Raw genomic sequence first — 26,197 nt, 5'->3', positions numbered from 1 at the left:
AGTACATAGTCATGTTTGTCTCTCCGTTATTGCATCTGAGCACCACTCGGTGCCACGTCAGTTACATGAGGTCTTTGGTGTCATGGTGAAAAGGACAGTGAGTCAGTACATAGTCATGTTTGTCTCTCCGTTATTGCATCTGAGCACCACTAGGTGCCCCGTCAGTTACATGAGGTCTTTGGTGTCATGGTGAAAAGGACAGTGAGTCAGTACATAGTCATGTTTGTCTCTCCGTTATTGTATCTGAGCACCACTCGGTGCCACACAACACTGCAGTAAATACAACTACCACACAATACTGATCACATGTAGAGGTTTACGGACACCACAAGGTTCACGTTGAGAACCAGTTCTATTTACTGCCACTTCCATAAAAACATATTTTATGTAAGAACTTCGCTGATAAATTCATTTCTTTCATATTGGCAAGAGTCCATGAGCTAGTGACGTATGGGATATACAATCCTACCAGGAGGGGCAAAGTTTCCCAAACCTCAAAGTGCCTATAAATACACCCCTCACTACACCCACAATTCAGTTTAACGAATAGCCAAGTATTGGGGTGATAAAGAAAGGAGTAAAAAGCATCAACAAAGGAATTTGGAAACAATTGTGCTTTATACAAAAAATCATAACCACCATAAAAAGGGTGGGCCTCATGGACTCTTGCCAATATGAAAGAAATGAATATATCAGGTAAGTTCTTACATAAATTATGTTTTCTTTCATGTAATTGGCAAGAGTTCATGAGCTAGTGACGTTTGGGATATCAATACCCAAGATGTGGAACTCCACGCAAGAGTCACTAGAGAGGGAGGGATAAAATAAAAAACAGCCATTTTCCGCTGAAAAAATAATCCACAACCCAAATTATAAGTTTATTCTTTAATGACAAGAAAAACTTAAAACATCAGCAGAAGAATCAAACTGAAACAGCTGCCTGAAGAACTTTTCTACCAAAAACTGCTTCTGAAGAAGCAAATAAATCAAAACGGTAGAATTTAGTAAATGTATGCAAAGAGGACCAAGTCGCTGCTTTGCAAAGCTGATCAACCGAAGCTTCATTTTTAAAAGCCCACGAAGTGGAGACTGATCTAGTAGAATGAGCTGTAATTCTCTGAGGCTGGGTCTTACCCGACTCCAAATAAGCTGAATGAATCAAAAGCTTTAACCAAGAAGCCAAGGAAATAGCAGAAGCCTTCTGACCTTTCCTAGGACCCGAAAATATAACAAAGAGACTAGAAGTCTTCCTGAAAACTTTAGTAGCTTCAACATAATATTTCAAAGCTCTTACCACATCCAAAGAATGTAAGGATCTTTCCAAATAATTCTTAGGATTAGGACACAAGGAAGGGACAACAATTTCTCTACTAATGTTGTTAGAATTCACAACCTTAGGTAAAAATTGAAATGAAGTCCGCAAAACCGCCTTATCCTGATGAAAATTCAGAAAAGGAGATTAACAAGAAAGAGCAGAAAGCTCAGAAACTCTTCTAGCAGAAGAGATAGCCAAAAGGAACAACACTTTCCAAAAAAGTAGTTTAATGTCCAAAGAATGCATAGGCTCAAATGGAGGAGCCTGTAACGCCTTCAAAACCAAATTAAGACTCCAAGGAGGAGAAATTGATTTAATGACAGGCTTAATACGAACTAAAGCCTGTACAAAACAGTGAATATCAGGAAGTTTAGCAATCTTTCTGTGAAATAAAACAGAAAGAGCAGAGATTTGTCCTTTCAAGGAACTTGCTGACAAACCTTTATCCAAACCATCCTGAAGAAACTGTAAAATTCTAGGAATTCTGAAAGAATACCAAGAGAATTTATGAGAAGAACACCATGAAATGTAAGTCTTCCAAACTCTATAATAAATCTTTCTAGAAACAGATTTACAAGCTTGTAACATAGTATTAATCACTGAGTCAGGGAAACCTCTATGACTTAGCACTAAGCGTTCAATTTCCATACCTTCAAATTTAATGATTTGAGATCCTGATGGAAAAATGGACCTTGAGACAGTAGGTCCGGCCTTAATGGAAGTGGCCAAGGTTGGCAACTGGACATCCGAACAAGATCCGCATACCAAAACCTGTGTGGCCATGCTGGAGCCACCAGCAACACAAATGATTGTTCCATGATGATTTTGGAGATCACTTTTGGAAGAAGAACTAGAGGCGGAAAGATGTAAGCAGGTTGATAAGACCATGGAAGTGTCAACGCATCCACTGCTTCCACCTGAACATCCCTGGACCTGGACAGGTATCTGGGAAGTTTCTTGTTTAGATGAGAGGCCATCAGACCTATTTCTGGAAGACGCCACATCTGAACAATCTGAGAAAACACATCTGGATGGAGAGACCACTCCCCTGGATGTAAAGTCTGACGGCTGAGATAATCCGCCTCCCAATTGTCTACACCTGGGATATGCACCGCAGAGATTAGACAGGAGCTGGATTCCGCCCAAGCAAGTATCCAAGATACTTCTTTCATAGCTTGAGGACTGCGAGTCCCACCCTGATGATTGACATATGCCACAGTTGTGATATTGTCTGTCTGAAAGCAAATTAATGGTTCTCTCTTCAACAGAGGCCAAAACTGAAGAGCTCTGAGAATTGCACGGTGTTCTAAAATATTGATTGGTAATCTCGCCTCTTGAGATTTCCAAACCCCTTGTGCTGTCAGAGATCCCCAAACAGCTCCCCAACCTGAAAGACTTGTGTCTGTAGTGATCACAGTCCAGGTTGGCCAGACAAAGGAAGCCCCTTGAACTAAACGCTGGTGATTTAACCACCACATCAGAGAGTGTCAAACATTGGGATTTAAGGATATTAACTGTGATATCTTTGTATAATCCCTGCACCATTGATTCAGCATACAAAGCTGGAGAGGTCTCATGTGAAAACGAGCAAAAGGAATCGCGTCCGATGCTGCAGTCATGAGGCCTAAAACTTCCATGTACATAGCCACTAAAGGGAATGACTGAGACTGAAGGTGCCGACAGGCTGCAACCAATTTCAAACGTCTCTTGTCTGTTAGAGACAGAGTCATGGACACTGAATATATCTGGAAACCTAAAAAGGTCACCCTTGTGTGAGGAATCAAGAAACTTTTTGGTAAATTGATCCTCCAACCATGTTTTTGAAGAAACAACACTAGTTGATTCGTGTGAGATGCTGCAGAACGTAAAAACTGAGCTAGTACCAAGATATCGTCCAAATAAGGAAACACCGCAATACCCTGCTCTCTAATTACAGAGAGTAGGGCACCTAGAACCTTTAAAAAGATTCTTGGAGATGTTGCTAGGCCAAATGGAAGAGCATCAAATTGGTAATGCTTGTCTAGAAAAGAGAATCTCAGGAACTGATAATGTTCTGGATGAATCGGAATATGAAGGTTTGCATCCTGCAAGTCTATTGTAGACATATAATGTCCTTGCTGAACAAAAGGCAGAATAGTCCTTATAGTCACCATCTTGAAAGTTGGTACTCTTACATAATGATTCAAAATTTTCAGATCCAGAACTGGTCTGAATGAATTTTCCTTCTTTGGGACAATGAATAGATTTGAATAAAAGCTCAGACCTTGGTCCTGAAAAGGAACCGGCATGATTACCCCTGAAGACTCCAGGTCTGATATGATTTGCTGGGATATGTGAGAGGAGGTCTTACTCTGAATCCTATTCGATACCCTTGAGAGACAATGCTCTGAATCCATTGATTTTGGACAGAATTTATCCAAATATCATTGAAAAACCTTAATCTGCCCCCTACCAGCTGAGCTGGAATGAGGGCCGCACTATCATGCAGACTTAGGGACTGACTTTGTTTTTTTAAAAGGCTTGGATTTATTCCAATTTGAGCAAGGCTTCCAATTGGAAACAGATTCCTTGGGGGAAGGATTAGATTTTTGTTCCTTATTTTGACGAAAGGAACGAAAACGGTTAGAAGTCTTAGATTTACACTTAGGTTTTTTATCCTAAGGCAGAAAAAACCCTTTCCTCCAGTAACAGTTGAAATAATAGAATCCAACTGGGAACCAAATAAATTATTACCTTGGAAAGAAAGAGATAATAATCTAGACTTAGATGTCATATCAGCATTCCAAGATTTAAGCCATAAAGCTCTTCTAGCTAAAATAGCTAAAGACATGGATCTAACATCAATTTTGATAATATCAAAAATGGCATCACAAATAAAATGATTAGCATGTTGCAGTAAACGAACAATGCTAGATATGTCAGAATCCAATTCTTATTGCGCTAAATTCTCCAACCAAAAAAATGATGCAGCCGCAACATCAGCCAAAGAAATTGCAGGCCTGAGAAGATGACCTGAATATAAATAGGCTTTCCTTAGATAGGATTCAAGTTTCCTATCTAAAGGATCTTTAAAAGAAGTACTATCTTCCATAGGAATAGTGCTACGTTTAGCAAGAGTAGAAATAGCCCCATCAACTTTGGGGATCTTTTCCCAAAACTCTATAGATTTTGCTGGTAAAGGATACAATTTTTTAAACCTTGAAGAAGGAATAAAAGGAGTACCTGGCTTATTCCATTCCTTAGAAATAATATCAGAAATAGCATCAGGAATAGGAAAAACCTCTGGAGTAACCACAGGAGGTTTAAAAACAGCATTTAAACGTTTACTAGTCTTAATGTCAAGAGGACTAGCTTCCTCATTATCCAAAGTAATTAACACTTTTTTTTAACAAAGAACGAATCTACTCTATTTTAAACAAATAAGTAGATTTGTCAGTGTCAATATCTGAGGAAGGATCTTCTGAATCAGATAGATCCTCATCAGAGGAGGATAAATCATTATGTTGTCAGGCATTTGAAAATTCATCAACTTTATGAGAAGTTTTAAAAGACCTTTTACGTTTATTAGAAGGCGGAAATGCAGACAAAGCCTTCTGAATAGAATCAGTAACAAATTCTTTAAAATTCATAGGTATATCATGCACATTAGAAGTTGAAGGAACTGCAACCGGCAATGTACTATTACTGATGGATACATTCTCTGCATGTAAAAGTTTATCATAACAACTATTACAAATGACATTCGGAGATATCATTTCCACAATCTTACAACAAATGCACTTAGCTTTGGTAGAACCGATGTCAGGCATCAAATTTCCAACATATACTTGTGAGGCAGGATCAGATTGAGACATCTTGCAAAATGTAAAAGAAAAAACAACATATAAAGCAAAATTATCAATTTCCTTATATGACAGTTTCAGGAATGGGGAAAAAAATGCAAACAGCATAGCCCTCTGATAGAGAAAAAAGGCAAGAGGCAAATAGCAATGGGGTAATAAATAAAAAAAAATTGGCGCCAAGTATGACGCACAACGTAACTGAAATTTTTGTTGGCGCCAACAACATCCGGAAATGACACACTTGTGTCACTAACGACGCAACCGTGTGTAAGGCTTCGGCGTCAACTACGACACCGGAAATGACAAACTTTCGTCAACGGACGTACTTTCATGCCAAAAAAAATCTTGTGCCAAGAATGACGCAATAAAGTCTAGTATTTGGCGCACCCGCGGGCCTAGTACTGCCCGCAATTGAAAAATTTAGTCAATCAGAAAAGAAGACTAAAACCCCAGGTTAGAAAAAATATTTCATAATATGTTAATTTTCCCCAAATATGAAACTGACAGTCTGCACAAGGAAATACATGAACCTGACTCATGGCAAATATAAGTACAATACATATATTTAGAACTTTATATAAATGCATAAAGTGCCAAACCATAGATGGGGTGTCTTAAGTAATAAAAAACATACTTACCCAAAGACACCATATAGCAGATAGCCAAACCAGTACTGAAACAGTTATCAGTAGAGGTAATGGAATATGAGAGTATATCGTCGATCTGAAAAAGGGAAGTAGGAGATGGATCTCTACGACCGATAACAGAGAACCTATGAAATAGATCCCCCGTGAGGAAAACCATTGCATTCAATAGGTGATACTCTCCACGTCCCTCTGACATTCGCTGTACTCAGAGGAATTGGGCTTCAAAAAAGTGAGAAGCGCATATCAACGTAGAAATCTTAGCACAAACTTACTTCACCTCCATAGGAGGCAAAGTTTGTAAAACTGAATTGTGGGTGTGGTTTTATAGGCATTTTAAGGTTTGGGAAACTTTGCCCCTCCTGGTAGGATTGTATATCCCATACGTCACTAGCTCATGGACTCTTGCCAATTACATGAAAGAAATGTGCAATAGCCATATAAGCTACCACCTGAAAGAGCTCTGCAAGTGACCTTGATGAAGTGACCAAACATTTCCCAGACTCAGGAACTTTGTACCTCTGTATAACCACTGAGCTTCTGTGGCACTTTGTACCTCTGTATAACCACTGAGCTTCTGTGGCACTTTGTACCTCTGTATAACCACTGAGCTTCTGTGGCACTTTGTACCTCTGTATAACCACTGAGCTTCTGTGGCACTTTGTACCTCTGTATAACCACTGAGCTTCTGTGGCACTTTGTACCTCTGTATAACCACTGAGCTTCTGTGGCACTTTGTACCTCTGTATAACCACTGAGCTTCTGTGGCACTTTGTACCTCTGTATAACCACTGAGCTTCTGTGGCACTTTGTACCTCTGTAGAACCACTGAGTTTCTGTGGCACTTTGTACCTCTGTATAACCACTGAGCTTCTGTGGCACTTTGTACCTCTGTATAACCACTGAGCTTCTGTGGCACTTTGTACCTCTGTATAACCACTGAGCTTCTGTGGCACTTTGTACCTCTGTATAACCACTGAGCTTCTGTGGCACTTTGTACCTCTGTATAACCACTGAGCTTCTGTGGCACTTTGTACATCTGTATAACCACTGAGCTTCTGTGGCACTTTGTACCTCTGTATAACCACTGAGCTTCTGTGGCACTTTGTACCTCTGTATAACCACTGAGCTTCTGTGGCACTTTGTACCTCTGTTTAACCACTGAGCTTCTGTGGCACTTTGTACCTCTGTATAACCACTGAGCTTCTGTGGCACTTTGTACCTCTGTATAACCACTGAGCTTCTGTGGCACTTTGTACCTCTATATAACCACTGAGCTTCTGTGGCACTTTGTACCTCTATATAACCACTGAGCTTCTGTGGCACTTTGTACCTCTGTATAACCACTGAGCTTCTGTGGCACTTTGTACCTCTGTATAACCACTGAGCTTCTGTGGCACTTTGTACCTCTGTATAACCACTGAGCTTCTGTGGCACTTTGTACCTCTGTATAACCACTGAGCTTCTGTGGCACTTTGCACCTCTGTATAACCACTGAGCTTCTGTGGCACTTTGTACCTCTGTATAACCACTGAGCTTCTGTGGCACTTTGTACCTCTGTATAACCACTGAGCTTCTGTGGCACTTTGTACCTCTGTATAACCACTGAGCTTCTGTGGCACTTTGTACCTCTGTATAACCACTGAGCTTCTGTGGCACTTTGTACCTCTATATAACCACTGAGCTTCTGTGGCACTTTGTACCTCTGTATAACCACTGAGCTTCTGTGGCACTTTGTACCTCTGTATAACCACTGAGTTTCTGTGGCACTTTGTACCTCTGTATAACCACTGAGCTTCTGTGGCACTTTGTACCTCTGTATAACCACTGAGCTTCTGTGGCACTTTGTACCTCTGTATAACCACTGAGCTTCTGTGGCACTTTGTACCTCTGTATAACCACTGAGCTTCTGTGGAACTTTGTATCTCTGTATAACCACTGAGCTTCTGGGGAGGGACACGTGTGCCAGGGCTTGATTGGCTTTCACAAATCTGCATAGTCTCAGACCCAAATAAAAAACACAAGGTGCTGCCACAAAGTCATTCAGTTCTCGTGTAACAAGCAATAGTTCTGTTCTCTCTGTCATTTCATCCAGGAAATTATCCCCAATCAATTCTGTTGATTACATTTCTTTATCTTCATCCTCCCCATGTAAAGGTAGAGTTTACATAAATGGCACAAGAAGGCTACATATCTAGCACAAGACGGCTACATATCTAGCACAAGAAGGCTACATATCTGGCACAAGAAGGCTACATATCTGGCACAAGAAGGCTACATATCTGGCACAAGAAGGCTACATATCTGGCACAAGAAGGCTACATATCTGGCACAAGAAGGCTACATAAATGGCACAAGAAGGCTACATAAATGGCACAAGAAGGCTACATAAATGGCACAAGACGGCTACATATCTAGCACAAGAAGGCTACATATCTAGCACAAGAAGGCTACATATCTAGCACAAGAAGGCTACATATCTGGCACAAGAAGGCTACATATCTGGCACAAGAAGGCTACATATCTGGCAAAAGAAGGCTACATATCTGGCACAAGAAGGCTACATATCTGGCACAAGAAGGCTATATATCTGGCACAAGAAGGCTACATATCTGGCACAAGAAGGCTACATATCTGGCACAAGAAGGCTACATATCTGGCACAAGAAGGCTACATATCTAGCACAAGAAGGCTACATATCTGGCACAAGAAGGCTACATATCTGGCACAAGAAGGCTACATATCTGGCACAAGAAGGCTACATATCTGGCACAAGAAGGCTACATATCTGGCACAAGAAGGCTACATATCTGGCACCAGAAGGCTACATATCTGGCACCAGAAGGCTACATATCTGGCACCAGAAGGCTACATATCTGGCACAAGAAGGCTACATATCTGGCACAAGAAGGCTATATATCTGGCACAAGAAGGCTACATATCTGGCACAAGAAGGCTACATATCTGGCACAAGAAGGCTACATATCTGGCACAAGAAGGCTACATATCTGGCACAAGAAGGCTACATATCTAGCACAAGAAGGCTACATATCTAGCACAAGAAGGCTACATATCTGGCACAAGAAGGCTACATATCTGGCACAAGAAGGCTACATATCTAGCACAAGAAGGCTACATATCTAGCACAAGAAGGCTACATATCTGGCACAAGAAGGCTACATAAATAGCACAAGAAGGCTACATATCTGGCACAAGAAGGCTACATATCTGGCACAAGAAGGCTACATATCTGGCACAAGAAGGCTACATATCTGGCACAAGAAGGCTACATATCTAGCACAAGAAGGCTACATATCTGGCACAAGAAGGCTACATATCTAGCACAAGAAGGCTACATATCTGGCACAAGAAGGCTACATATCTGGCACAAGAAGGCTACATATCTAGCACAAGAAGGATACATATCTAGCACAAGAAGGCTACATATCTAGCACAAGAAGGCTACATATCTAGCACAAGAAGGCTACATATCTAGCAAAAGAAGGCTACATATCTGGCACAAGAAGGCTACATATCTGGCACAAGAAGGCTACATATCTAGCACAAGAAGGCTACATATCTGGCACAAGAAGGCTACATATCTGGCACAAGAAGGCTTCATATCTGGCACAAGAAGGCTACATATCTGGCACAAGAAGGCTACATATCTGGCACAAGAAGGCTACATATCTGGCACAAGAAGGCTACATATCTGGCACAAGAAGGCTACATATCTGGCACAAGAAGGCTACATATCTAGCACAAGAAGGCTACATATCTGGCACAAGAAGGCTACATATCTGGCACAAGAAGGCTACATATCTGGCACAAGAAGGCTACATATCTGGCACAAGAAGGCTACATATCTGGCACAAGAAGGCTTCATATCTGGCACAAGAAGGCTACATATCTGGCACAAGAAGGCTTCATATCTGGCACAAGAAGGCTACATATCTGGCACAAGAAGGCTACATATCTGGCACAAGAAGGCTACATATCTGGCACAAGAAGGCTACATAAATAGCACAAGAAGGCTACATATCTGGCACAAGAAGGCTACATATCTGGCACAAGAAGGCTTCATATCTGGCACAAGAAGGCTACATAAATAGCACAAGAAGGCTACATATCTGGCACAAGAAGGCTACATATCTAGCACAAGAAGGCTACATATCTGGCACAAGAAGGCTTCATATCTGGCACAAGAAGGCTACATAAATAGCACAAGAAGGCTACATATCTGGAACAAGAAGGCTACATATCTGGCACAAGAAGGCTTCATATCTGGCACAAGAAGGCTACATAAATAGCACAAGAAGGCTACATATCTGGCACAAGAAGGCTACATATCTGGCACAAGAAGGCTACATATCTGGCACAAGAAGGCTACATATCTGGCACAAGAAGGCTACATATCTGGCACAAGAAGGCTACATATCTAGCACAAGAAGGCTACATATCTGGCACAAGAAGGCTACATATCTGGCACAAGAAGGCTACATATCTAGCACAAGAAGGCTACATATCTGGCACAAGAAGGCTACATATCTGGCACAAGAAGGCTACATATCTGGCACAAGAAGGCTACATATCTGGCACAAGAAGGCTACATAAATAGCACAAGAAGGCTACATATCTAGCACAAGAAGGCTACATATCTAGCACAAGAAGGCTACATATCTAGCACAAGAAGGCTACATATCTGGCACAAGAAGGCTACATATCTGGCACAAGAAGGCTACATATCTAGCACAAGAAGGCTACATATCTGGCACAAGAAGGCTACATATCTGGCACAAGAAGGCTACATATCTGGCACAAGAAGGCTACATATCTGGCACAAGAAGGCTACATATCTGGCACAAGAAGGCTACATATCTGGCACAAGACGGCTACATATCTGGCACAAGACGGCTACATATCTGGCACAAAACGGCTACATATCTGGCACAAGAAGGCTACATATCTAGCACAAGAAGGCTACATATCTAGCACAAGAAGGCTACATATCTGGCACAAGAAGGCTACATATCTAGCACAAGAAGGCTACATATCTGGCACAAGAAGGCTACATATCTAGCACAAGAAGGCTACATATCTGGCACAAGAAGGCTACATATCTGGCACAAGACAGCTACATATCTGGCACAAGAAGGCTACATATCTGGCACAAGAAGGCTACATAGCTGGCACAAGAAGGCTACATAAATAGCACAAGAAGGCTACATATCTGGCACAAGAAGGCTACATATCTAGCACAAGAAGGCTACATATCTGGCACAAGAAGGCTACATATCTAGCACAAGAAGGCTACATATCTGGCACAAGAAGGCTACATATCTGGCACAAGAAGGCTACATAAATAGCACAAGAAGGCTACATATCTGGCACAAGAAGGCTACATATCTGGCACAAGAAGGCTACATATCTGGCACAAGAAGGCTACATATCTGGCACAAGAAGGCTACATATCTGGCACAAGAAGGCTACATATCTGGCACAAGAAGGCTACATATCTGGCACAAGAAGGCTACATATCTGGCACAAGAAGGCTACATATCTGGCACAAGAAGGCTACATATCTAGCACAAGAAGGCTACATATCTGGCACAAGAAGGCTACATATCTGGCACAAGAAGGCTACATATCTGGCACAAGAAGGCTACATATCTGGCACAAGAAGGCTACATATCTGGCACAAGAAGGCTACATATCTGGCACAAGAAGGCTACATATCTGGCACAAGAAGGCTACATATCTGGCACAAGAAGGCTACATATCTGGCACAAGAAGGCTACATATCTGGCACAAGAAGGCTACATATCTGGCACAAGACAGCTACATATCTGGCACAAGAAGGCTACATATCTGGCACAAGAAGGCTACATAAATAGCACAAGAAGGCTACATATCTGGCACAAGAAGGCTACATATCTAGCACAAGAAGGCTACATATCTGGCACAAGAAGGCTACATATCTAGCACAAGAAGGCTACATATCTGGCACAAGACGGCTACATATCTGGCACAAGACGGCTACATATCTGGCACAAGAAGGCTACATATCTGGCACAAGAAGGCTACATAAATAGCACAAGAAGGCTACATATCTGGCACAAGAAGGCTACATATCTAGCACAAGAAGGCTACATATCTGGCACAAGAAGGCTACATATCTGGCACAAGAAGGCTACATATCTGGCACAAGAAGGCTACATATCTAGCACAAGAAGGCTACATATCTGGCACAAGAAGGCTACATATCTGGCACAAGAAGGCTACATATCTGGCACAAGAAGGCTACATATCTGGCACAAGAAGGCTACATATCTAGCACAAGAAGGCTACATATCTGGCACAAGAAGGCTACATATCTAGCACAAGAAGGCTACATATCTGGCACAAGAAGGCTACATATCTGGCACAAGAAGGCTACATATCTGGCACAAGAAGGCTTCATATCTGGCACAAGAAGGCTACATATCTGGCACAAGAAGGCTACATATCTGGCACAAGAAGGCTACATATCTGGCACAAGAAGGCTACATATCTGGCACAAGAAGGCTACATATCTGGCACAAGAAGGCTTCATATCTGGCACAAGAAGGCTACATATCTGGCACAAGAAGGCTACATAAATGGCACAAGAAGGCTACATATCTGGCACAAGAAGGCTACATATCTGGCACAAGAAGGCTACATATCTGGTACAAGAAGGCTACATATCTGGCACAAGAAGGCTACATATCTGGCACAAGAAGGCTACATATCTGGCACAAGAAGGCTACATATCTGGCACAAGAAGGCTACATATCTGGCACAAGAAGGCTACATATCTGGCACAAGAAGGCTACATATCAGGCACAAGAAGGCTACATATCTGGCACAAGAAGGCTACATATCTGGCACAAGAAGGCTACATATCTGGCACAAGAAGGCTACATATCTGGCACAAGAAGGCTACATATCTGGCACAAGAAGGCTACATATCTGGCACAAGAAGGCTACATATCTGGCACAAGAAGGCTACATATCTAGCACAAGAAGGCTACATATCAGGCACAAGAAGGCTACATTTCAGGCACAAGAAGGCTACATATCTGGCACAAGAAGGCTACATATCTGGCACAAGAAGGCTACATATCTAGCACAAGAAGGCTACATATCTGGCACAAGAAGGCTACATATCTGGCACAAGACGGCTACATATCTGGCACAAGACGGCTACATATCTGGCACAAGACGGCTACATATCTGGCACAAGACGGCTACATATCTGGCACAAGAAGGCTACATATCTGGCACAAGAAGGCTACATATCTGGCACAAGAAGGCTACATATCTGGCACAAGAAGGCTACATATCTGGCACAAGAAGGCTACATATCTGGCACAAGAAGGCTACATATCTGGCACAAGAAGGCTACATATCTGGCACAAGACAGCTACATATCTGGCACAAGAAGGCTACATATCTGGCACAAGAAGGCTACATATCTAGCACAAGAAGGCTACATTTCAGGCACAAGAAGGCTACATATCTGGCACAAGAAGGCTACATATCTGGCACAAGAAGGCTACATATCTGGCACAAGAAGGCTACATATCTGGCACAAGAAGGCTACATATCTGGCACAAGAAGGCTACATATCTGGCACAAGAAGGCTACATAAATAGCACAAGAAGGCTACATATCTGGCACAAGAAGGCTACATATCTAGCACAAGAAGGCTACATATCTGGCACAAGAAGGCTACATATCTAGCACAAGACGGCTACATATCTGGCACAAGAAGGCTACATATCTGGCACAAGAAGGCTACATATCTGGCACAAGAAGGCTACATATCTGGCACAAGAAGGCTACATATCTGGCACAAGAAGGCTACATATCTGGCACAAGAAGGCTACATATCTGGCACAAGAAGGCTACATATCTGGCACAAGAAGGCTACATATCTGGCACAAGAAGGCTACCTAAATAGCACAAGAAGGCTACATATCTGGCACAAGAAGGCTACATATCTGGCACAAGAAGGCTACATATCTGGCACAAGGCGGCTACATATCTGGCACAAGGCGGCTACATATCTGGCACAAGGCGGCTACATATCTGGCACAAGGCGGCTACATATCTGGCACAAGAAGGCTACATATCTGGCACAAGAAGGCTACATATCTGGCACAAGAAGGCTACATATCTGGCACAAGAAGGCTACATATCTGGCACAAGAAGGCTACATATCTGGCACAAGAAGGCTACATATCTGGCACAAGAAGGCTACATATCTGGCACAAGAAGGCTACATATCTGGCACAAGAAGGCTACATATCTGGCACAAGAAGGCTACATATCTGGCACAAGAAGGCTACATATCTGGCACAAGAAGGCTACATATCTGGCACAAGAAGGCTACATATCTGGCACAAGAAGGCTACATATCTGGCACAAGAAGGCTACATATCTGGCACAAGAAGGCTATATATCTGGCACAAGAAGGCTACATATCTGGCACAAGAAGGCTACATAACTGGCACAAGAAGGCTACATAACTGGCACAAGAAGGCTACATATCTGGCACAAGAAGGCTACATATCTGGCACAAGAAGGCTACATATCTGGCACAAGAAGGCTACATATCTGGCACAAGAAGGCTACATATCTAGCACAAGAAGGCTACATATCTAGCACAAGAAGGCTACATATCTGGCACAAGAAGGCTACATATCTGGCACAAGAAGGCTACATATCTGGCACAAGAAGGCTACATATCTAGCACAAGAAGGCTACATATCTGGCACAAGAAGGCTTCATATCTGGCACAAGAAGGCTACATATCTGGCACAAGAAGGGTACATATCTAGCACAAGAAGGCTACATATCTGGCACAAGAAGGCTACATATCTGGCACAAGAAGGCTACATAAATGGCACAAGAAGGCTACATAAATGGCAGAAGAAGGCTACATATCTGGCACAAGAAGGCTACATATCTGGCACAAGAAGGCTACATATCTGGCACAAGAAGGCTACATAAATAGCACAAGAAGGCTACATATCTGGCACAAGAAGGCTACATATCTGGCACAAGAAGGCTACATATCTGGCACAAGAAGGCTACATATCTCGCACAAGAAGGCTACATATCTGGCACAAGAAGGCTACATATCTGGCACAAGAAGGCTACATATCTGGCACAAGAAGGCTACATATCTGGCACAAGAAGGCTACATATCTGGCACAAGAAGGCTACATATCTGGCACAAGAAGGCTACATATCTGGCACAAGAAGGCTACATATCTGGCACAAGAAGGCTACATATCTGGCACAAGAAGGCTACATATCTAGCACAAGAAGGCTACATATCTGGCACAAGAAGGCTACATATCTGGCACAAGAAGGCTACATATCTGGCACAAGAAGGCTACATATCTGGCACAAGAAGGCTACATATCTAGCACAAGAAGGCTACATATCTAGCACAAGAGGCTACATATCTAGCACAAGAAGGCTACCATATCTGGCACAAGAAGGCTACATATCTGGCACAAGAAGGCTACATATCTGGCACAAGAAGGCTACATATCTGGCACAAGAAGGCTACATATCTGGCACAAGAAGGCTACATATCTGGCACAAGAAGGCTACATATCTGGCACAAGAAGGCTACATATCTGGCACAAGAAGGCTACATATCTGGCACAAGAAGGCTACATAAATAGCACAAGAAGGCTACATATCTGGCACAAGAAGGCTACATATCTGGCACAAGAAGGCTACATATCTGGCACAAGAAGGCTACATAAACTGCACAAGAAGGCTACATATCTGGCACAAGAAGGCTACATATCTGGCACAAGAAGGCTACATATCTGGCACAAGAAGGCTACATATCTGGCACAAGAGGCTACATATCTGGCACAAGAAGGCTACATATCTGGCACAAGAAGGCTACATATCTGGCACAAGAAGGCTACATATCTGGCACAAGAAGGCTACATATCTAGCACAAGAAGGCTACATATCTGGCACAAGAAGGCTACATATCTGGCACAAGAAGGCTACATATCTGGCACAAGAACGCTACATATCTGGCACAAGAAGGCTACATATCTGGCACAAGAAGGCTACATAAATAGCACAAGAAGGCTACATATCTGGCACAAGAAGGCTACATATCTGGCACAAGAAGGCTACATATCTAGCACAAGAAGGCTACATATCTAGCACAAGAAGGCTACATATCTGGCACAAGAAGGCTACATATCTGGCACAAGAAGGCTACATATCTGGCACAAGAAGGCTACATATCTGGCACAAGAAGGCTACATATCTAGCACAAGAAGGCTACATATCTAGCACAAGAAGGCTACATATCTGGCACAAGAAGGCTACATAAATAGCACAAGAAGGCTACATATCTGGCAGAAGAAGGCTACATAAATAGCATAAGAAGGCTACATATCTGGCACAAGAAGGCTACATATCTAGCACAAGAAGGCTACATATCTGGCACAAGAAGGCTACATATCTGGCACAAGAAGGCTACATATCTGGCACAAGAAGGCTACATATCTGGCACAAGAAGGATACATATCTAGCACAAGAAGGCTACATATCTGGCACAAGAAGGCTACATATCTGGCACAAGAAGGCTACATATCTAGCACAAGAAGGCTACATATCTGGCACAAGAAGGCTACATATCTAGCACAAGAAGGCTACATATCTGGCACAAGAAGGCTACATAAATAGCACAAGAAGGCTACATATATGGCACAAGAAGGCTACATATCTGGCACAAGAAGGCTACATATCTGGCACAAGAAGGCTACATATCTGGCACAAGAAGGCTACATAAATAGCACAAGAAGGCTACATAATCAGGCACAAGAAGGCTACATATCTGGCACAAGAAGGCTACATATCTGGCACAAGAAGGCTACATATCTGGCACAAGAAGGCTACATATCTGGCACAAGAAGGCTACATATCTGGCACAAGAAGGCTACATATCTGGCACAAGAAGGCTACATATCTAGCACAAGAAGGCTACATATCTGGCACAAGAAGGCTACATATCTGGCACAAGAAGGCTACATATCTGGCACAAGAAGGCTACATATCTGGCACAAGAAGGCTACATATCTGGCACAAGAAGGCTACATATCTGGCACAAGAAGGCTACATAAATAGCACAAGAAGGCTACATATCTGGCACAAGAAGGCTACATATCTGGCACAAGAAGGCTACATATCTGGCACAAGAAGGCTACATATCTGGCACAAGAAGGCTACATATCTGGCACAAGAAGGCTACATATCTAGCACAAGAAGGCTACATATCTGGCACAAGAAGGCTACATATCTGGCACAAGAAGGCTACATATCTGGCACAAGAAGGCTACATATCCGGCACAAGAAGGCTACATATCTAGCACAAGAAGGCTACATATCTAGCACAAGAAGGCTACATATCTGGCACAAGAAGGCTACATAAATAGCACAAGAAGGCTACATATCTGGCACAAGAAGGCTACATAAATAGCATAAGAAGGCTACATATCTGGCACAAGAAGGCTACATATCTAGCACAAGAAGGCTACATATCTGGCACAAGAAGGCTACATATCTGGCACAAGAAGGCTACATATCTGGCACAAGAAGGCTACATATCTGGCACAAGAAGGATACATATCTGGCACAAGAAGGCTACATATCTGGCACAAGAAGGCTACATATCTAGCACAAGAAGGCTACATATCTGGCACAAGAAGGCTACATATCTGGCACAAGAAGGCTACATATCTGGCACAAGAAGGCTACATATCTAGCACAAGAAGGCTACATATCTGGCACAAGAAGGCTACATATCTGGCACAAGAAGGCTACATATCTGGCACAAGAAGGCTACATATCTGGCACAAGAAGGCTACATATCTAGCACAAGAAGGCTTCATATCTGGCACAAGAAGGCTACATATCTGGCACAAGAAGGCTACATATCTGGCACAAGAAGGCTACATATCTGGCACAAGAAGGCTACATATCTGGCACAAGAAGGCTACATATCTGGCACAAGAAGGCTACATATCTGGCACAAGAAGGCTACATATCTGGCACAAGAAGGCTACATATCTGGCACAAGAAGGCTACATATCTAGCACAAGAGGGCTACATATCTAGCACAAGAAGGCTACATATCTGGCACAAGAAGGCTACATATCTGGCACAAGAGGGCTACATATCTAGCACAAGAAGGCTACATATCTGGCACAAGAAGGCTACATATCTGGCACAAGAAGGCTACATATCTGGCACAAGAAGGCTACATATCTGGCACAAGAAGGCTACATATCTGCCAACCTGTAAAGTCCCGAGCACTACCTGATCCTCAGTATTTAAATCTATTTGCTGACCTCACAAGGGGGGAGATCTATTCTGATGAGCTCCAGGGAGACGAGATAGGAAAGAAACATCCAGTAAAACAGAGACATAGGGAAACAGGGCTGGAGGTGCTTTTCAGATCATGAAAAGGGACAAGAAGGTCCTACATAGAGGAACAATATCTGTAGTTGTTGAATAGTGAGTCAAGTCATGGAGATCAGTGCATAAGATAATCACAAAAAGGTACTAAGAGGATATTAACTTACCCAGAAGCCCACCAAATGTGATTGCCGGGGAAAGAGCAGCAAAGTAAATGAAGATGACAGCTGCCATGCACTGAGCATCCAGAGCGTCTCGAAAATCACTAATATATTTGGGATAACGCCGCTGGATATCTCGGATGAGACCCCCAAATGGTTTACCCGTTCTGCGCAAGGGATCATCATCACCACCAGCTGCTATCTGCTTCTTACCAACTGCTTGAGAGAGAAAGAGAGACAATGAGAAACAAAGGGGTTAAGCCAGGAAAAGAAAATGTATGCTTACCTGATAAATGTATTTCTTTTTTAAGACACGATGAGTCCATGGATCATCTTAATTACTAATGGGATATTCACCTCCTGGTCAGCAGGAGGAGGCAAAGAGCACCACAGCAGAGCTGTATATATAGCTCCTCCCTTCCCTCCCACTCCAGTCATTTGACCAAAGTTAGGAAGAGAAAGGAAAAGCCAAGGTGCAGAGGTGTCTGAAGTTTACAATAACCCACAACCTGTCTATAAGAACAGGGCGGGCCGTGGACTCATCGTGTCAAAAAATAAATAGATTTATCAGGTAAGCATTCATTTTCTTTTCTTTTTTAAGACACGATGAGTCCACGGATCATCTTAATTACTAATGGGATTCAATACCCAAGCTAGAGTACACCGATGATACGGGAGGGACAAGACAGGGAACCTAAACTGAAGGCACCACTGCTTGAAGAAACTTTCTCCCAAAAGCGGCCTCAGACGAGGCAAACGTGTCAAATTTGTAGAACTTTGAAAAAGTGTGAAGAGAGGACTAAGTTGAAGCCTTGCAAATCTGTTCCACAGAAGCTTCATTTTTGAACGCCCACGAGGAAGCAACAGCCCTCATGGAATGAGCCGTAAACCTTCTCGGGAGGCTGCTGTCCAGCAGTCTCATATGCAAAACGTATGATACTCTTCATCCAAAAAGAAAGAGAAGTAGCCGAAGCTTTCTGCCCCTTGCGTTTTCCCGAGAAAACCACAAACAAAGAAGAAGACTGACGAAAGTCTTTAGTCACCTGCAGGTAAAACTTTAAAGCACGGACCACGTCCAAATTATGCAGACGTCTTTCCTTCTGAGAAGAAGGATTAGGACACAAAGAAGGAACAACAATCTCCTGATTAATGTTCCGATCAGAAACAACCTTAGGAAGAAATCCTAATTTAGTACGTAAAACTACCTTATCTGAATGGAAAATAAGATAAGGAGACTCATACTGTAATGCTGAGAGCTCTGACACTCTCTGAGCAGAAGAAATAGTAACAAGAAATAACAATTTCCAAGATAACTTAATATCTAAGGAATGCATCGGCTCAAATGGAGCTCCTTGAAGAACTTTGAGAACTAAATTAAGACTCCATGGAGGAGTAACTGGTTTGAACACAAGCCTGATCCTGACCAAGGCCTAACAGAATGATTGTACATCTGGAACATCCACCAGACGTTTGTGTAACAAAATAGATAAGGCCGAGATTTGTCCCTTTAGTGAACTCGTCGATAAACCTTTCTCCAAACTAGAGCTGCAACAACTAATCGTCATAATCGATAATAATCGATTATGAAAATAGTTGTCAACGAATCTCATAATCGATTAGTTGGTTTGCAATTAGTTGGTCTGTGCACAACACCAGCTGCTTCACTCCAATGAACTCCTGCATATGGTATTGTGTTTTATGGTTATGTCCTTAGCCTAAAGGACGTCTACTTTTCACTTTTTGAAGACAGTATACGTTTACAACTACCCCTGGCTTATGTGCAACCCAGATATAATAGTCATCATTTGGATTGTTTATATCAGGTGATATGGGACTATGCTTTTCATGATATAGTGCTGAGCTTGTTGTTTACACCTAGCCCCTAGATTGATGGAAGTTATTTAAATTGATGTGCACTATTATCTGTTTGCACAATTATTAGCGTATTGCTTGCTATTGCTGATTATATGTACTGTATAAATAAATGTGTAAGGCTTTGTCCTGTTATTGATATACAGTTCTTAGCGCTTTTGATTTAGTTTATTGTTTTTTTTATATTTTTAATAAATTGTGATAGGTACCAGATTCAACCTTTATAAGTATATATTCGTTATTTTTAGAGCGGACTAGATATTTCCCCCTACCTTATAGCTGGTTATTTACCATTGCATATAGATATTCAAGATATTTTTATGTTAGAATGAAGTCAAGGGTTACTTTATTGAGAGGTCCTTTGCCAAGGTAGAAAACACTTAGCATTGGTGAAGAGCTAACAAAGATAAATATCCCACTTTGGTGAAATTGGCAAAACCCTACTTATACACCTCAACAGCCTTTTCTCTGCTGCAGGAAATATAGCTGCAAACAGAGAACCAGCCTTAGCCAGAAGCATGTGGACATGTTGAGATTTTTGCATTTCAATGCAAAGTTTCTGAAAGAGTGAATAACAGAATGTTATTAAAAGTGATAGTCTAACTCTTTCTAGTTCTACCACTTTTCAAACAGTTTGTGGTTTTGTTTTGTTTAATTATAAAACTGTGCTCTGCTTCTTAAAAATTGAAGAAACAGTTGTGTTAATGTAAAGTTTTAGTCTGAAGTTTATATTTGTAACACTCATTATGTGGATTTTAATTTAAAACATAGAAAACTATTATTGATTCTCTTTTTATCCGATTAGTCGATTAATCGAAAAAATAATCGGCCGATTAATCGATTATGAAAATAATCGTTAGTTGCAGCCCTACTCCAAACCCTCTTGGAGAAAAAGACAAAATTCTAGGAATCCTAACTCTACTCCATGAGTAGCCCTTGGATTCATACCAATAGAGATATTTACGCCAACTCTTATGGTAAATCCTATTAGTAACAGGCTTACGAGCCTGAATCATGGTCTCTATGACAGAGTGAGAAAATCCCTGCTTGGATAAAATTAAGCGTTCAATCTCCAAGCAGTCAGCTTCAGAGAAACTAGATTTGGGTGAAGGAAGGGCCCCTGAATCAGAAGGTCCTTCCTCAAGGGAAGTCTCTAAGGTGGTAGAGATGTCATCTCCACCAGATCTGCATACCAAATCCTGCGAGGCCAGGCCGGTGCTATGAGGATCACCGAGGCCCTTTCCTGTTTGATTCGAGCAATTACTCGAGGAAGAAGAGCAAACGGAGGAAACAGGTATGCTAGATTGAAGGTCCAAGGGGCTGCCAGAACATCTATCAGTTCCGCCTGGGGGTCCCTGGATCTCCACCCATATTTTGGGAGCTTGGCATTCTGTCGCGATGCCATGAGATCCAATTCCGGCTGACCCCACTTGAGAATCAGCTGGAGAACACTTCCGGATGGAGTTCCCACTCCCCCGGATGAAATGTCTGCCTGCTCAGGAAATCCGCCTCCCAGTTGTCCACCCCTGGGATGTGGATCGCCGACAGGCAGCAAGAATGGGCCTCCGCCCACTGAATTATTTTGGATACCTTTGTCATCGCCAAGGAACTCCTCGTTTCTCCCTGATGATTGATGTAAGCCACTGACGTTATGTTGTCTGACTGGAACCTGATAAACTGTACCGAGGCTAGCTGGGGCCAGGCCAGAAGAGCATTGTAGATCGCTCTCAGTTCCAGAATGTTTATGGGTAGAACAGACTCCGACCGAGTCCATGTTCCCTGAGCCTTTAGAGAGCCCCAGACTGCTCCCCACCCTAGAAGGCTGGCATCTGTTATCACAATTACCCAAGATGGTCTGCGAAAGCAGGTTCCCTAGGAGAGATGATCCAGAGACAACCACCATTGAAGAGAATCCCTTGTCTCCTGCTCCAGAAATAATCGAGGAGACAAGTCCGCATGATCTCCATTCCATTGCCTCAGCATGTTCAACTGTAGAGCTCTGAGATGGAATCAAGCAAACGGGATGATGTCCATTGTCGCCACCATCAGCCCGATTAACTCCATGCACTGAGCCACTAATGGTCGAGGAGTGGACTGAAGGGCTAAACAAGTATCGATTATCTTTAATTTCCTTACTTCTGTCAGAAAAATCTTCATAGACAGTGAGTCTATTATGGTTCCTAAGAAGGTTACCCTTATGTTTGGAACTAAGGAACTCTTTTCTAAATTTACCTTCCATCTGTGGGATCTTAGGAAGGACAACACCAAGTCCGTGTGGGATCTTGCTAGCTGAAAGTATGGCGCCTGAACTAGAATGTCGTCTAGATAAGGTGCCACTGCAATGCCCTTTGATCGAAGCACCGCCAACAGAGATCCCAGAACCTTTGTGAAGATTCTGGGGGCAGTGGCAAGACCGAAAGGAAGAGCCACAAACTGGAAGTGTTTGTCCAGAAAGGAAAACCTTAAGAACTTGTGATGATCCCTGTGAATGGGAACATGCAAATACACGTCCTTTAAATCCACTGTCATAAATTAACCCTCCTGGATCAATGGAAGAATGGAACGAATTGTCTCTATCTTGAAGGACGGTACCCTGAGAAACTTGTTTAGACTCTTGAGGTCTAAAATTGGCCTGAAGGTTCCCTCCTTTTTTGGTACCACAAACAGATTTGAATAAAACTCCAGACCCTGTTCCTGACTTGGAACAAGAACAATCACTCCCAGAGCGGAGAGGTCTCCTACACAGCGTAAGAACGCCTCTCTCTTTGTCTGGTCTGCAGACAACTATGAAAGAAGAAATCTGCCTCTGGGAGGAAAAACTTTGAATTCCTGTTTGTATCCCTGAGACACTATTTCTATTGCCCAGGGATCCTGGACATCCCAAAACCCAGGCTTGAACGATTAAGGAAAGTCTGCCCCCTACCAGATCTGATCCCGGATCGGGGGCCTGACCTTCATGCTGACTTGGAATCACTAACCAGCTTCTTGGACTGTTTTCCTTTGTTCCAAGACTGGTTGGGTCTCCATGTAGACTTAGACTGTTCCTGCTTAGAGCAAGAGGAGGAAGAGTTTCCTTTAAAATTTTGAAAGGAACGAAAATTACTCTGTCGTCCTTTCTGTTTATTTCTCTTATCTTGAGGGAGAAGATATCCTTTACCCCCCGTGATATCAGAAATAATCTCCTTCAGCTCAGGTCCAAACAAGATCTTCCCCTTGTAAGGAATAGCTAGAAGTTTAGACTTAGATGACACATCCGCAGATCAAGGTTTTAACCATAAGGCTCTGCGGGCTAGAATAGAGAAACTCGAGATCTTAGCTCCCAGCTTGACCACTTGAAGGGAAGCGTCTGAAATAAAGGCATTAGCAAGCTTAAGAGCCTTTATCCTATCTTGAATCTCCTCCAAAGAAGTTTCAGTCCTGAGGGCCTCAGCCAAAGCATCAAACCAATATGCCGCCGCACTAGTGACGGTGGCAATGCACACAGCCGGTTGCCACTGCATACCTTGGTGTACATAAATCTGCTTGAGTAACCCTTCTGACTTTTTATCCATCGGGTCTTTGAAAGCACAACTATCCTCTATGGGAATAGCAGTTCTCTTCGCTAAGGTGGAAACGGCCCCTTCTATCTTAGGGATAAGTTTGCCAAACTTCTTTAACAGCATCGGCTATTGGAAACATCTTCTTAAAAATAGGAGAGGGAGAAAAAGGAATGCCCGGTCTCTCCCACTCTCTTTTAGGTACTGGAAAAACATCTGTGTAAGAAGGAACTTCAAAATATCTGTCCAGCTTAGTAGACTAGAAAGGGATTAGTGGTTCAACAATGGCGTCAAAACATAAGGAGCAGGTGACACTTTGCAAGTCCCCTTGATCCATACTTGTTCACAATTTGTCAAATGATAAACAGAAATTATGAAAAATAATTGCAAAAAAATTAGTTATAAAAACCGTTACTGTCTCTTTAAATTTAAAACGGTTTTGTTTCTTTACTGCAGATTGTCAGATTAGCAAAAGTTCCCTTTCTTTACTGCTAAAAAATACCTCTGCACCTCAGCCACTGCTGAAGTGCTCCTACCTGACAGAAGATCGCTAGAAATCATCTTCTAACGATCCGTTTTGGGAATGAGTCGTTTTGAACACCACAACGATAGTGAGCAAGAAAAGAAACACTGAGTCTGCCCTAGTAACGCATACTTTTTCTATCAACATGCGACTCCAGACCAGACCGGCTAACTCCTTCCAATGTCGCACTATGAAATAACTCAAGCGCTACAGTGGCGCGCAAAAACCGGAAGGACCGCCCATCGTGGGCGTAACCCTATGCCGCTCTATTCAATGACGGCCAAAAAACAGTAAAACCACCAGAGCCATTACATGTGCAAACTTAACTCCAGCCCCAGTGCCTTTAAACTGTGGATGACACATAACACTGCCCCAATACTCTTTCCCAAGAAAAAACCTTAACATCCCAACATAAAGGGCTATATTCCCACAGATTCCCTTATGTTCAGCTTTTGCAAATTATTTCTGTACTGAAATTCTGAGTTCCTTATTCCCCAGAAACGTAAGGCAGCACTTACCTTGACTTCTGCCTGGCAGCAAGGCAGATCTCAGGCTTGAGAGGTCCTCTCCCTCACATCGACCTGAGGAGAATAAAATGCTGAGTCAATGATTACCTCAGAGTTAAGGATATAGGGCAGCAAAATTATGTGAGGCGCAGTGAGAATTATGTCCCACAAGTTCCCATTGCTATAAAGCCACCAAGGCTCTACCAAGAGACTGATATGGACTACGGCTAAATCCTAGGACAAAGCAGCACAATCTTGCACTACTTTAAAAAACAGAATTTATGCTTACCTGATAAATTACTTTCTCTTGTGGCGTATCCAGTCCACGGGTTTATCCTTTACTTGTGGGATATTCTCCTTCCTAACAAGAAGTGGCAAAGAGAGCACACAGCAGAGCTGTCCATATAGCTCCCCCTCTAGCTCCACCCCCCAGTCATTCGAGGTTAGGAAGAAAAAGGAGAAGCCATAGGGTGTAGTGGTGACTGTAGTTTAAACTAAAAATCTACCTGACCAATAGCCAGGGCGGGCCGTGGACTGGATACACCACAAGAGAAAGTAATTTATCAGGTAAGCATTAATTCTGTTTACTCTTGTAAGGTGTATCCAGTCCACGGGTTCATCCTTTACTTGTGTGATACCAATACCAAAGCTTTAGGACACGGATGAAGGGAGGGAACAAGACAGGTACCTTAAACGGAAGGCACCACTGCTTGTAAAACCTTTCTCCCAAAAATAGCCTCAGAAGAAACAAAAGTATTGAATTTGTAAAATTTGGAAAAAGTATGCAGCGAAGACCAAGTCGCTGCCTTACAAATCTGTTCAACAGAAGCCTCATTTTTAAAAGCCCATGTGGAAGCCACTGCTCTGGTAGAATGAGCAGTAATTGTTTCAGGAGGCTGCTGGCCAGCAGTCTCATAGGCCAGACGGATGATGCTTTTCAGCCAAAAGGAAAGAGAGGTAGCAGTCGCTTTCTGACCTCTCCTCTTACCAGAATAGATAACAAACAAAGAAGATGTTTGTCTGAAATCCTTAGTTGCTTGTAAATAGAACTTTAAAGTACGAACCACATCAAGATTGTGTAACAAACGTTCCTTCTTCGAAGAAGGATTAGGACACAGAGAAGGAACAACAATTTCCTGGTTAATATTCTTATTAGACACAACCTTAGGAAGAAAACCGGGTTTGGTACGCAAAACTACCTTATCTGCATGGAACACCAAGTAAGGTTAGTCACACTGTAAAGCAGATAACTCTGAAACTCTTCGAGCAGAAGAGATAGCTACCAAAAACAAAACTTTCCAAGATAAAAGCT

At 42.5% G+C, this 26,197-nt stretch overlaps 1 protein-coding gene across 1 annotated transcript in view; it reads right to left on the bottom strand.

The window, feature by feature from the left end:
- The window catches only part of SLC4A2 (solute carrier family 4 member 2), a gene marked incomplete in the record, with an annotated part of 556,511 nt that overhangs the window by 177,821 nt on the left and 352,493 nt on the right, over window positions 1-26,197 (bottom strand). Inside the window, 1 exon segment of the mRNA XM_053713254.1 lies at window positions 18,455-18,667. Coding sequence (XP_053569229.1) covers window positions 18,455-18,667 — 213 coding nt within the window.

The sequence above is a fragment of the Bombina bombina genome, chromosome 5 (genome assembly GCF_027579735.1).
Source record: "Bombina bombina isolate aBomBom1 chromosome 5, aBomBom1.pri, whole genome shotgun sequence".
NCBI classification, from domain to species: Eukaryota; Metazoa; Chordata; class Amphibia; order Anura; family Bombinatoridae; genus Bombina; species Bombina bombina.
The sequence above is the reverse complement of the archived record's forward strand: the minus strand, read 5'-3'. Positions and strand labels throughout refer to the sequence as shown.